Source organism: Hyla sarda, chromosome 10, assembly GCF_029499605.1.
Source record: "Hyla sarda isolate aHylSar1 chromosome 10, aHylSar1.hap1, whole genome shotgun sequence".
NCBI classification, from domain to species: domain Eukaryota; kingdom Metazoa; phylum Chordata; class Amphibia; order Anura; family Hylidae; genus Hyla; species Hyla sarda.
Genome location: NC_079198.1, coordinates 89400463 through 89413228, shown reverse-complemented (window position 1 = coordinate 89413228; position 12766 = coordinate 89400463). Strand labels below are relative to the sequence as shown.

Genomic DNA, 12766 nt, shown 5'->3' with positions numbered 1-12766 from the left:
AAAAACGGACGTTTTACTTTTTTATTGGGGGAGGGGATTTTTCACTTTTTTTTTACTTTTACTTTTACATTTTTTTACATTTTTTTTTACACTTGAATAGTCCCCATAGGGGACTATTCATAGCAATACCATGTTTGCTAATACTGATCTGTTCTATGTATAGGACATAGAACAGATCAGTATTATCTGTCATCTCCTGCTCTGGTCTGCTCGATCACAGACCAGAGCAGGAGACGCCGGGAGCCGCACGGAGGAAGGAGAGGGGACCTCCGTGCGGCGTTATGAATGATCGGATCCCCGCAGCAGCGCTGCGGGCGATCCGATCGTTCATTTAAATCGCGAACTGCCGCAGATGCCGGGATCTGTATTGATCCCGGCACCTGAGGGGTTAATGGCGGACGCCCGCGAGATCGCGGGCGTCGGCCATTGCCGGCGGGTCCCTGGCTGCGATCAGCAGCCGGGATCAGCCGCGCATGACACGGGCATCGCTCCGATGCCCGCGGTTATGCTTAGGACGTAAATGTATGTCCTGGTGCGTTAAGTACCACCTCACCAGGACGTACATTTACGCCCTGCGTCCTTAAAGGGTTAAACATGCTCATAATAATATAAGCCTTCTAATGTCATAAAAAAGTTAAAATGTTTAACAAATGATGCCAGCATAAAGTAGACATTTTGTGGTTGTGAATTAATAACTACATTTATTTGCCATGACTATTTCTCTTACAAGTAGAGAGTTTCAAACATAGAGAAAGGAAAATGTTTCCAATTTTCACAATATTTTACAGTTTTTCACAAAAATTGCTTCATATATCAACACAAATTTACCACTAATATAAAGTACAATATGCCTCAAAAAAACAATCTCTGAATCCATTTGCCAGGTAAAAGCAATTCAAAGTTATTACCACTTAAAGAGACACATGAAAACGGACTGGGTCATGAAGGCCAAAATTAGCTGGGTCATGAAGGGGTTAAGGTTGTGATCACACACAGCGTTTACCATAGGTCTAGTTTTCCTATCATATTTTTCTAATGGTTACTGTTGGTCAATATAGGAATATGAAACTTTTTGCTTACCATGCAGGAGGTTGATTTATACTGACACACCATATATGATCGCTGTGCCAGTATCCATCCTTTATGCGCATGCATCATGTTTAAGGGCGCATTCACACTATGGAATGTCCATCTAGTCAGCCACCATTCAGTGCACAGCAGGCACCAACTGACCACACAGACATGCGCCATCACCATTGAACACGTTCACTCTTTAAGCCGAGTACAGAATTTGCATTTTGGCTGTTGCATTCTCCACTGTGGATAATCTGCAGTGTGCACAATGAAAACAATGGGATGCTGCTGCACAGGAATTTCCGATCGAAATTTCTTAGCTCAGAATTTTTGTGTGAATGCATCCTAAAATGATAACATTGCTCAATATAAAAATGACAGAAAATGTGGATAAATGAGTCACTAGAGCTTGAAGCCCTACCATTTTTTCATTGTTTGATGCCATATAGGTCCAAACAACAAATTTACATAATGTTGTTAAATCTGCCCTAATTATAATTTTTTGACCATATGTTTTTTTTTTTTTGGCATTTTTTCTGTACTCTAAGGCTAGGTTCAGACTACGGAATCTCCAGGCAGAAAATTTCCGCCCGGAGATTCCGAGTGCGGCCAGCCCCGGCTGAATCAGTCAGCGTTAGGACCGCGCAGACACTGCAGTCTCCAATAGACTGCAATGTGTTCCGCGAGGATTTCCGCCTGAAGAATGAGCACCGCCTCTAAGCGGATTTTCAAAGCGGATTTTCCGCTTCACAAATTCCAAAGTGTGAATTTGTGAACGGAAACCCATTCACTACACTAGACATTTTTGCAAGCGGAATTTCTGACGGAAACTTTACGAATGAATTTCTGTCGGAAATTCCATAGTCTGAACCTAGCCTAAGACTATGGGGGAGATTTATCAAAACCTGTTCAGAGGAGAAGTTGCTGAGTTGCCCATAGCAACCAATCAGAACCCTTCTTTCATTTTTGAAAAGGCCTCTGAAAAATGAAAGAGGCCATCTGATTGGTTGCTATGGGCAACTCAGCAACTTCTCCTCTGGACAGGTTTTTATAAATCTTCCCCTATGTTTCTGGTGGACATTTTGCAGACAACAAGTAAGCATGCTGATGCTAGGACTGCTTGGAAATACACTGGGCCTCATTTACTAAGCTGAAACCACCCGTTTTTTGTCTGGTTTATTTTGGCGCAGAGTCTCTGAGACATGTCTGCGCCAGTCTTCGCCAGTTTGCGACAGTGTGCGCCTGAAAAATCCAACAAACCCAATAGTAAATAGAGAGGAATCCTGCATGTCTGAAACAACTTTTCCCACTAGTAAAAACCCGAAACTCTTAGTAAATGAGGCCCATTTTCTATGGAAACCTTTGAAAGTATGGGTTTCTGTAAAAAAAAATAATTTAATGTGTCGGAGACACACCCCTTTGGTAGCCACGCCCTTTTCCCGATGGCCACGCCCCCTTTTCTGTGATTTCTCAGTAAAATGGAGAGTTGGTCTGTTTTTTTTTTTATTCTGACAAAAATTCTGGCGCAGATGTACAAAAATTCTTTATGCATATGTAAAATAAACAAAAACAAAACAAAAAAAAACACACAGTACACTGCAATCCATTTTCTTTATGCATACAGCAGCCATTTTTAGCATCCATTATCTTATACATTTTTTTCTGTTTAAGTATATAAAATGTAGATGTTAAACAGAAACAAAAACGCAGCGGGAACCCAGTGTGTATTGGTATAGATGCTTTTTAATTTATTGATTTCTTTTTGTGGCTCTTCCTCCCACGTGTTTTTCTCTTTACAAGTGTCATTGCAAGTTAAATTCCCCCACATACATGTACAGCGTTTCTTTCTGGCATGTTTGCAACCTATAGAGCAGTATTTCCCAAGCAAATGTGCCTCCAGGACAAAACTACAACTCCCAGCATGCCCGGACAGCTTTTCTAATGAGCAATGTTTTTCAAGCAATGCACCTCCAGCTGTTGCAAACCTACAACTTCCAGATTGCTGAACAGCCTGCTGGAGGTTGTAGTTTTGAAACAGCTGGAGGCACACTGCTTGGGAAAAATTATCCCCCTGGTGAGCAGCTCTACTGCTTTTTGTCAGTAACTTAGATCGACAAACATCTCATCTCCACATGAAAAGAGCCATGTATACAGAGTGCTGGGTGTGTCTGGAGGGAAATGCTATGCCAGGGAGGGGTGTGCTGTGTAATTCAGTCCTAGGCCCTGTTTACATGTTGCTAGGCAACAGAACTCCCAGTCTCAGCACTGTGCGTCTCCTGTACATGTGATCAGCACTGGATTCACTTCATCTGCTGTTTCTGGTAAATAACAATACAATATTTACAATTATTTACATATTTCTAATATAATTACATAGTTATTCCAAATACGAGTTTCAATTCTGTTTTGTATGATGTAGCACTGTATACTTTTTATAAAATTTTACTGGAACAGTTTTTTTGGATTGGGAAATGATTGAGAAAAAAATTCCTTGTAAGGCTATGAATATAAGTATACATCAGATAGGATTCACCCAAACCCGATACCTATATCATGTTAAACAAGAAAAAGAACTCTTGACAAGGGAACACTCTAAACTTGGATTAGTGTTTTAGACAGCTAAGTGTACAGAGAAACCTAGGGGGACATTTATCATTATCTTTGGAGACTTTTTTTTGCTTATATTTGACACATGAAATGTCTCATGTGGGCAAACACTCTTTTTTGTGCGACTTTTGGCTGTAAGCAAAAAGCTACAAAAGATCTTGCAAAAGTCAATTTCAGTTTTCACTTTGCAGAGGTAACGGATTTATCAAGAGTGAATATCGCACAAAATGTCGCAAACTCCTCCAATACACAGCAAATCTACACCAGCCCAGCTGTCTTTGGAGAGCACATTTAAAAAGTTGTACCAAAATATGCAACTTTTTGTGCAAAAAAATCACAGAGAAGAGGAGGAACCATGCAAAATGGTGTTCCGAAGTGATTTATTGTATGTATTTGCTTATGTTTGCCAAATTTATCATCTCCCCTGCAATAGTATAATAAATATGTCAGGCGTAAGGAAAATAAAAGCAAAATTAAATATGTTCAAAACACGCTTTCATAAGACAACAATGATAAATTCCCCCCCCTCCCCTCCCATAAAATGTACTCACATACACTGACAATACTGTGTTTCTAGGGTCACAGCCTCAGATTGGTGATCATACATCACGATGGAGGAGATTTAGCAAAACCTGTCCAGAGGAAAAGTTGCTAAGTTGCCCATAGCAACTATGAATTTGGATGTGAATTTATCGTGCAATTTTTCTTCAAATATCACAAATGTTGTTGCAGAGGGGTCCAAATGTTACAAACTAATACAAGCAAAATGGTATTCCGTTGCTCATGACAACTTCCTCAGGGGACTCCCCTGAGGAAGTTGCCATGAGCAACAGTACACATGTTCATTCTAAAATACCACAGTGCACAGGTTTAGATTTGGATTGATATTTGCCTTGCTTTAGGATGGAATTTTTGTTTATTGTATCGCACCAGTCACCTTGCATATTCCATGCAGTATTTATTATGTTTCAGGTTAGAGGGTGCCAGGAGTTACTGTACATACCATGGTTCTATCATTTTATTAGCATTGTGTTATCCTATTATCCTATTGTTGATACTGATCTAAAAACTATAATTTTTTCTGTGGTCCAGGAGGGAGAGTGTCTGGCCTCCTCCAAGTATGTTGGCGGTGTCCCCTGTATGGGATACTTTTAATTGTTTTTAAATTTTTGTTTTGTATGTGATGTACATTAATAAAATTATAAGATTTTTTCATTACATCTGAGTTACTGTTTGGTTGTGCACAGACACCACATGCACCACAAACATACACCAGCCCAGACCCGGCTTACAAAAACTGGCCATGGAAAGCATAAAAAAAAAAAAATTGAACCATGGCCGAGATTTACTATTGTAAACCCGACCAACTCTCCATTTTACTGAGAAAACATGAAAAAAAGGGCCTGCCTGTTGTGAAAAGGGGGTGTGGTCACAGAAAAGGGCCGTGTTCCTGACATTTTCACAAAAATGCAAGATATTTACTAAGGTTTCTACAGAAAATGTGGTGGATTTGAGCTGAGAAAAATCCAACAGATCAGAGCATGTGTAAAAAAAAGAAAATGTAGGGAAAGCTTAGTAAATATGGTGGAAAAAATTGAAGGCAATTAAACCCACAAAGAAACCTATATTCCACTGGGGTAAAAAGTTCCCAAGTTGCATAGGAGGAATCATACAAAGTGGTGTCCTGAAGTGTAATTTCTAGCACCATATTTATCACATGCCATGTGACTATTTAAAGGGGTTATCCAGGCAAAAACTTTTTTTTATATATCAACTGGCTCCGGAAAGTTAAACAGATTTGTAAATTACTTCTATTAAAAAAATCTTAATCCTTCCAATAGTTATTAGCTTCTGAAGTTTTCTGTCTAACTGCTCATTGAGGATGTCACGTCACGGGAGCTGTGCATGATGGTAAAATATCCCCATAGGAACTGCACAGCTCCCGGGATGTGAGCCATCAGAGAGCAGTTAGACAGAAAACAACAACTCAACTTCAGAAGCTAATAACTATTGGAAGGATTCAGATTTTTAAATCAAAGTAATTGACAAATCTGTTTAACTTTCCAGAGCCAGTTGATATATATAAAAAAAAAGTTTTGGCCTGGAATACCCCTTTAATAAAATTGGTGCACATACACATTACCACTACATAAAAGAATGGTGCAGAAAAATCATTCGCCTACACCATTATTGATAAATGTCCTCCTGTGTCTTAAAGGGGTATTCCAGGAAAAAAACTTTTTTTTTTTTTTTTTAGATCAACTGGCTCCAGAAAGTTAAACAGATTTGTAAATTACTTCTATTAAAAAAACGTAATCCTTCCAATAATTATCAGCTACTGAAGTTGAGTTGTTCTTATCTGTCTGGAAACAGTGCTCTCTGCTGACATCTCTGCTTGTATCAGGAACTGCACAGAGCAGAATAGGTTTGCTATGGGAATTTACTTCTACTCTGGACAGCTCCCGAGACATGTGTCATCAGAGAGCATTTAGACAGAAAAGAACAACTCAACTTCAGCAGCTCATAAGTACTGAAAGGATTAAGATTTTTTAATAGAAGTAATTTACAAATCTGTTTAACTCTCTGGAGCCAGTTGATATATATAAAAACATTTTTTCCTGGATAACCTCTTTAAGAAAGTGTGTTGAAAGTGTGTTGCATTGGTCTTGTTACATGCAACATATTTATCATAATATCGCACAAGGGTTGATAACTTTGGCAGACTTCAGAAAAAAACAATCACTTCAAAACAAACTTCCACAGCCAGTTTTGTAAGAAATGTCTGGTCCGTTTGTACCGAATTGAGTGCTTTGCGACAAACTTGTGGCTTTTTAAAGGAAAGATGGCTTAGAATTATACAACCCCTCCACCCCCCAATTTCCCATTTTTCAAATTAAACTAAAAAAATAAACACATTTAGTGGCGGAATTGCAGTTTTCAAGCCTAGATAGGTGTAGTACTCAGGCTAGAAGAAATTCAAATGCTTTTCTACAATGCATCATGGTATCTGTCTGAAAACTGCAAGCTTTTTTGACACATGTAACCATAAATGAGTGACATGCCTGCAATGAACTATGATTTTTTTTTTTCAGGCCTCAACAACATGTCTGAAGACCCCAATCTAGAGAAGTTCCTGAAGGATGTGGATGAAGTCTGTAAGTGGGTAGTTTTTTGTTAGTTGCTCAAATACCACTTTAAGAGCATGTACTTTTGTATGATCTTTTCTATACTATACTGTCAATCTTAATAAGTTTTATGCTTAAGACCTTTCACCATTTGTGTAGTCTTCTTTGGACATATCCTGTTTTATCACTGTCTCTTTATAGGTAAGATCTCCAGAACTGGTAATACCTCTATGCAGCCAAGCTTTTATTTAATTTGCTTTCCTACTGTCTGGTTGCACTATTGACCCAGTGTGAAGCTCTTAGAAATCACTTCTTTTCTTCTGAAGGTTTCATTAACACAGAACTGCCCATATGATACCCAGACAGAGGATTCCTTCTCCACAAGTACATTATTTTACCATTGAAGACATTGAACTGAAGATTCCATTGACCAATTTTCAAGTAAAGATAAATAATTTTCCATGTTACAGACACCTCCAGAAATATAAACCCCATTGTACACTTTTGTGTTAGTAAAATGACTTTTATTATGTTACACCCCTAAATGGCTGTAAAAATCAGCTTGTATTTTGACTTTGCTCTTGTTGCTGTGTTTGTCCCGATGTTACCTTTTGGTTCTGACCCGACTTGTTTACTAACTGTTCTCTGGTTTGGTTTTGGTGTTTGTTGTGCCTATCTGACCTGGTCTGTCTGACCACCACTCTTACCTTTAGCATGGGCCTGATACACGTACAATAGGGCCTGTTACCTAGTTAGGGCCTACTTTCTAGGGTGGATTGTCCAAGTAGGTATGGACAGTAGTGTGGGTGGAGTTCAGTGCTGTTATACTTATAATGGCTTCTTTTGTTGAAGTGATGCACATGAATAAAAAATAATTCACAATCAACATGAAATATCTCAACAGTTATTGCTGTTTCTATAGATATCTGCCTCTTGTTAGAAATTATTAAAATATTTTATCTCCATCTCTCCTATAGAGATGCATGGAGGGGGCATGTTGACCACCGCTTTGTGCCATGGTTGACACACTGCATTCATGCAGGGAGCTGTGACTCCGGGCAGGAGATTGCGTGGGGTTTGGATACTGGACTTCCTCTTTAATCCTAGGTGATTATTGGCTGAATGGGCCCAGCGATCAGTCAAAGATGCGCAAACGCAGTGATCATGCCGCCCTATTAATCATTGTTAATTGGCCACACATCTTTCTATGTAATGTGCAGTTGGTACTGATGTAAATGAAGGCTACACGAATGATCTTGCCATTGTTCCCACAATAATTGAGCCATGCAAAATTATCCTAAAAGAAACAGCAATCTATTAGATTGTTGTTCATGTCAGGCATAACCATGAGCTATGGAAACAACATTTTCTGGTAGGGATCTGTCATTTAATAAAAGTGAGTTTAAATATCAAGGTAATGAAAGCAGTATCCCTAATGGACATGATAGAGATGAATATTTTCTTATACTTGTCATATCGGGCTGTTTAAGATTAAGTGGGCTGTGGAAATTTTCATGAAATGAATAACCATGTGTGCAATTCTTTACCTAGTTAATAAGGATAAAGAATCCTTAGTTTTGAGCTTGGAAAATAACTATATTTACATTTCAATTACAAATTCTTCTCCGCAGCTGATATATTACAAGGTCTAAATTCTGAAGACACATATTCTCAAGAACAGGCCATTTTGAAAGCCGATCAAAAACTTGAACATTTGAAGAAGAAAGAGGATCAAATTGAATTAAGAGACAAGACTAACAGAACACTTATTAATAAATCTGGCACTTCAACCCTTCCATCTGTAAGTTCTCTATACTTTCTGTTTTCAAGTTGTAGATTCTTAAAGTCTCTTTTGCTTCTAAAATATTACCTGTATTTATTACTATTAGCATATGTTTCATGCAGTGCAAAAGGGTTTATCTGATCTATAGATAACAATATGGAAATCAGTGGTGGCTTGAGATTACACAATTGATGACATATCAAAGAAATATTTTTCCTGGACCTCCTCTTTAAAGTTAAAATCAAGCTTGAACACCATTTTTTTTCTTAATCACAGTTAATTCTTTACTAAGTAATTTCTTTATTACTTTATAGTCGTTTGAGATCAGGTTTTCTTTTCATATACAGCTCCAAATACAAAGCATTAGCTTGGAGAAATTAAAATTACAACACTCCTCCATGGACCCTTTTAGATAGGCCAACGGGAGTCAGAAAACGGTGTCAGAGGAAAACGGGCAGACTGGTCTGAGATAACTGGTCCAAGGTAACTAAAATAACCACTCGATACAACCAAGGTATGCAAAATACCAGGTCAAAAATTGAAGTAGATGGGATACAGCAGCAAAAGACCACATCAGGTGCCACTTCTGTCAGTACTGTTTCAGCCTGGTGGTGGTGGTGTAATGTTGTGGAGGAAATCAGACCAGGCAACATTCTTCCAATCTTCCATCATCCAATTTTGGTGAGTCTGCAAATTATAGCCTCATTTTCTGTTCTTTACTGATAAGAGTGACCCACCATGTAGCCTTCTGCTGCTATAGCCCTTGTGCTTCAAGATTTGACATGTTGCATGTTCAGAAATGGTATTTGGCATACTTCAGTTCTAACAAATGGTTATTTGAGTTCTAACAAATGGTTATATTCCATCATCTCAAACCAGTCTGCCTATTCTCCTCTAAGCTCTGGCATCAACAAGGCATTTTCGCCATACAACTGCTGCTTACTGGATGTTTTCTATTTTTAGGAACATTCTCTGTAAAACCTATAGATGGTTGAATCAAAAAATCCCAGCAGATCAGTTTCCAAAATACTCAGACCAGCCCGTCTGGTACCAATAACGATGTCACGTCCAATAACACTTAAATGATCTTATTTATCCATTCTAATGTTCGGTTGGAACTTCAGCAAGTGGTCTTGACCAGGTTTACATACCTGAACGAATTGAGTTGCTTCTTTAAAATTAGCTGACTAGCAATTTGTGCTACCAATATATTGAACAGGTGTATCTTATCAGGACTGCCATCACAAATTTTGGGTCCCCTTCCAACCATGACTTATCTCCACAGAAGTAGGAGGCTGCCATTTAAACAGCTTTCTTTTACTTCAATGCTGAAGCGAGGGTCTGAGCCCCCGGAGATTGGGGCATAAAATCATATGTGCCTTAAAAGGGTACTCCGGTGGAATTTTTTTTTTTCTAATCAACTGGTGACAGAAAGTTAAACAGGTTTGCAGATTACTTCTATTTAATAATCTTAATCCTTCCAGTACTTATCAGCTGCTGTATGCTCCGGAAGAGGTTGTGTAGTTCTTCCCAGTCTGACCACAGTGCTCTCTGCTGACATCTCTGTCTGTGTCAGGAACTGTCCAGAGCAGGATAGTTTTGCTATGGGGATTTGCTCCTATTCTGGACAGTTCCTGACACGGACAGAGGTGTCAGCAGAGATCACTTCCTGTGGAACACAGCAGCTGTTGGGTGTGTCTCACTTCCAGAGTTGTCCAGAGAGAGAGGAGAGAAGGAGTTTTTTCCAGCAACCTTTTCCCCAGGAGGGTGGCAGACTCCTGGGAAGAGCCTCCTGCTATGGACCCACGGCCTTCCACCTCCCGTACTAGGCCGGCGGGGGGTGGGAGTGAGAGAGTTACGGCCGATTCCAAGGACGGGGTCAGAAGATCCAGCAGGCTCCGCAGTAATGTGGAGCCCACTCCCCCGTCCATCGCTGGAAACCGCAAGGCATACGGTAGGAAGATAACTGTTGTGTCTTCAGGGACTGTTTCTAATGTTACGGAACCCCAGCAATGGGGGGTGAAGGGACCCAGGGAGTCGCTTGCCACGTTTGGATCCCGCATGCAGGCAAAGCTGGTGGAATACGAACAGCTGGGAAAAAAGCTGAAAGTGTTAAGGGAGGATCTGAAGTTTGCCCGCTACCAGACAGATAACTCTGCCAAGGCCATGAGGGCTAAGTTTGCTGCTAGAGTGTGCGAGCTGAAGGCAGAGGAGCAGGAGGTGGTGAGAGCCCGAATGCAGATCATAGAGGGAGCGGATATGTTTAAAGAAAAATTAAAAAACGAGGACCGCTATAAAATCATGCGGACCCCTGTGAAGGAGGAAGAGGATAGCCAGGGGGAGGAAGAACACCTGTGTGATACAGAGGAGAAGATGGAGGAAGGTGGTGAGGGAGATGGCGGCAGTGAGGGTGATGAGAGTGAGGGGGATGTGTGTGATACCCCGTGTACCCCTAAGACCTCTGTCACCCCAAGTGCAGAATATATTAACCCTGCCCAAGTCGCCTTACCAACCACCTCAGAGGAAAGCGACAGTAGTGATGGCGGTGACAGCGGCCCAGTCGGTGGGGGGCTCCTGCGGGCCATAGTGATGCAGGAGTCACCCACCCGTCTGGAAAATTTCAGTTTTGGCCAGGACCTGGGCCCTGAGGAGAGCCAGAAGAAGAAAAAGAACAGGAGGAAGAAAAAGGCTGAGGAGCAAGTCATGTTTGTTTTCTCCCCTATCCAGCAGTCTGGGCCACCTGAGAAGTTGGTTCAGACTGCTGGGCCCCCCACCCTGCCAGATCCAGTTTCTGCTGTGGAACGGGACCAGCACGGGGGGTACAGTGCTGCATCCAACATGGCCGTGGGTGCTACAGTCACGCATCCTGCTGGTAGGGAAGAGCAGGATGGGTTAATGGTGGGTGTCCCTGGCATTGTTATCAGCTCTGCAGGGCACTCCCCTGAGAGGGGGGGGAGTGTCCAGGCACCGGGACCCGCTGCTGATCCCGTGCAGTCAGGCGCAGTGTGTGGCATGGACGCTGTAGGGATTTCCCCTGTGAGGGAGGAGGGTCCCTGCAAGTCAGTGGCAGGTGGAGGGGCAGAGGTGCGCTTGGAGGGGCAGCCTCGGCCTCAGGATGTGATGTCTGCGGTGACATCCCACATGGAGGAGGAATCAGCATCGCCGACAGAGATCCAGCTAAAGCATGTCCTGGCCAGCCCAGAGGTAGTGGGTGAAGCAGCGGCTGATCCCAAAAACACTGCTAATAAAACCAAAAGCAATGTCACTACAAGGTGTGTGAATGATGGGAGTAGTAGTGCTGTGGATGAAAGGAGTGTATGTGGGAGTGATGGTGGAGTGAATGTGAGGAGTGGTAGTGGTGCAGATGGGAGGAGTGGTAGTGGAGTGAGTGGTGGTGGTGGATTGAATGGGAGGAGTGGTGGTGGTGGTGCGGATGGGAGGAGTGGTAGTGGAGTGAATGGGCGGGGTGGTAGTGGAATGAGTGGGAGTGGTGCAGATGGGAGGAGTGATAGTGGAGTGAATGAGAGGAGTAGTAGTGGTGTGTATAATAGTGACGTTTGTGGCAGTGCAGGTGGTTTAGGTGGGGCCGTAGGGACAGGGTCTGGTCCGGCTGCCCCCTCGGTCGCCAGGAGTTATGCCAGCGTGGCGGCCGGGGGTTCAGCGGGATCTTTACCTCCTGTATCTGGTGACGGTCAGTTGCAACGGCGCCTCCTGGAGGCACTAAAGAGAGGAGAAAGGACGCTCCAGGTAGAGGGAAAGGAGATGGACCTATCTTTCTGGGTGGAGAGACATGGTCTGGGAGCATTCCGACAGAGAAATGGGGAGACTGTATGGTCCCTCCAGACACCCGGGCAGGAGGTAGGTCGCAGGAATGTGGCCCGTCTGGTCTGGAAAGGCGAAGATGCATGCCCCCAAAGGGGCAAAGTGGTGGAGCTTCTCTTCCAGATGGGTTTCAGGGCTAGGGACATCTTTGCCCTGATCCACCCTTTCGGCTCCTCTGAGTTTGACGTCAGCTTTGTTAGGCCGGAGGGACTAGATCTCTTCTGGTCTAATTATGAGCTGGTGAAAAACGAGCCCGGATGGCGAGATTTCGCTGTAAAAGCGGTATCTCGCCAGAGTATGGTAAAGAAAGTGACCGTTTTGACCCGTAACGAGTCACTTTCTTGTTATGATATTA

At 42.1% G+C, this 12766-nt stretch overlaps 1 protein-coding gene across 6 annotated transcripts in view; it reads left to right on the top strand.

Annotated features, from left to right (window-relative positions):
• Positions 1–2075: 2075 nt before the first annotated feature.
• The window catches only part of TTC12 (tetratricopeptide repeat domain 12), a 135875-nt gene continuing 125184 nt past the window's right edge, over positions 2076–12766 (top strand). The window contains exons 1-4 of one of the 6 annotated variants that reach the window (XM_056542906.1): positions 3100–3395; positions 4774–4799; positions 6774–6836; positions 8438–8607. In XM_056542906.1, coding sequence (XP_056398881.1) covers positions 6785–6836; positions 8438–8607 — 222 coding nt within the window. In that variant the 5' untranslated portion in view covers positions 3100–3395; positions 4774–4799; positions 6774–6784. The other 5 variants (XM_056542902.1, XM_056542900.1, XM_056542901.1 and 2 more) reach the window with 5 other exon arrangements.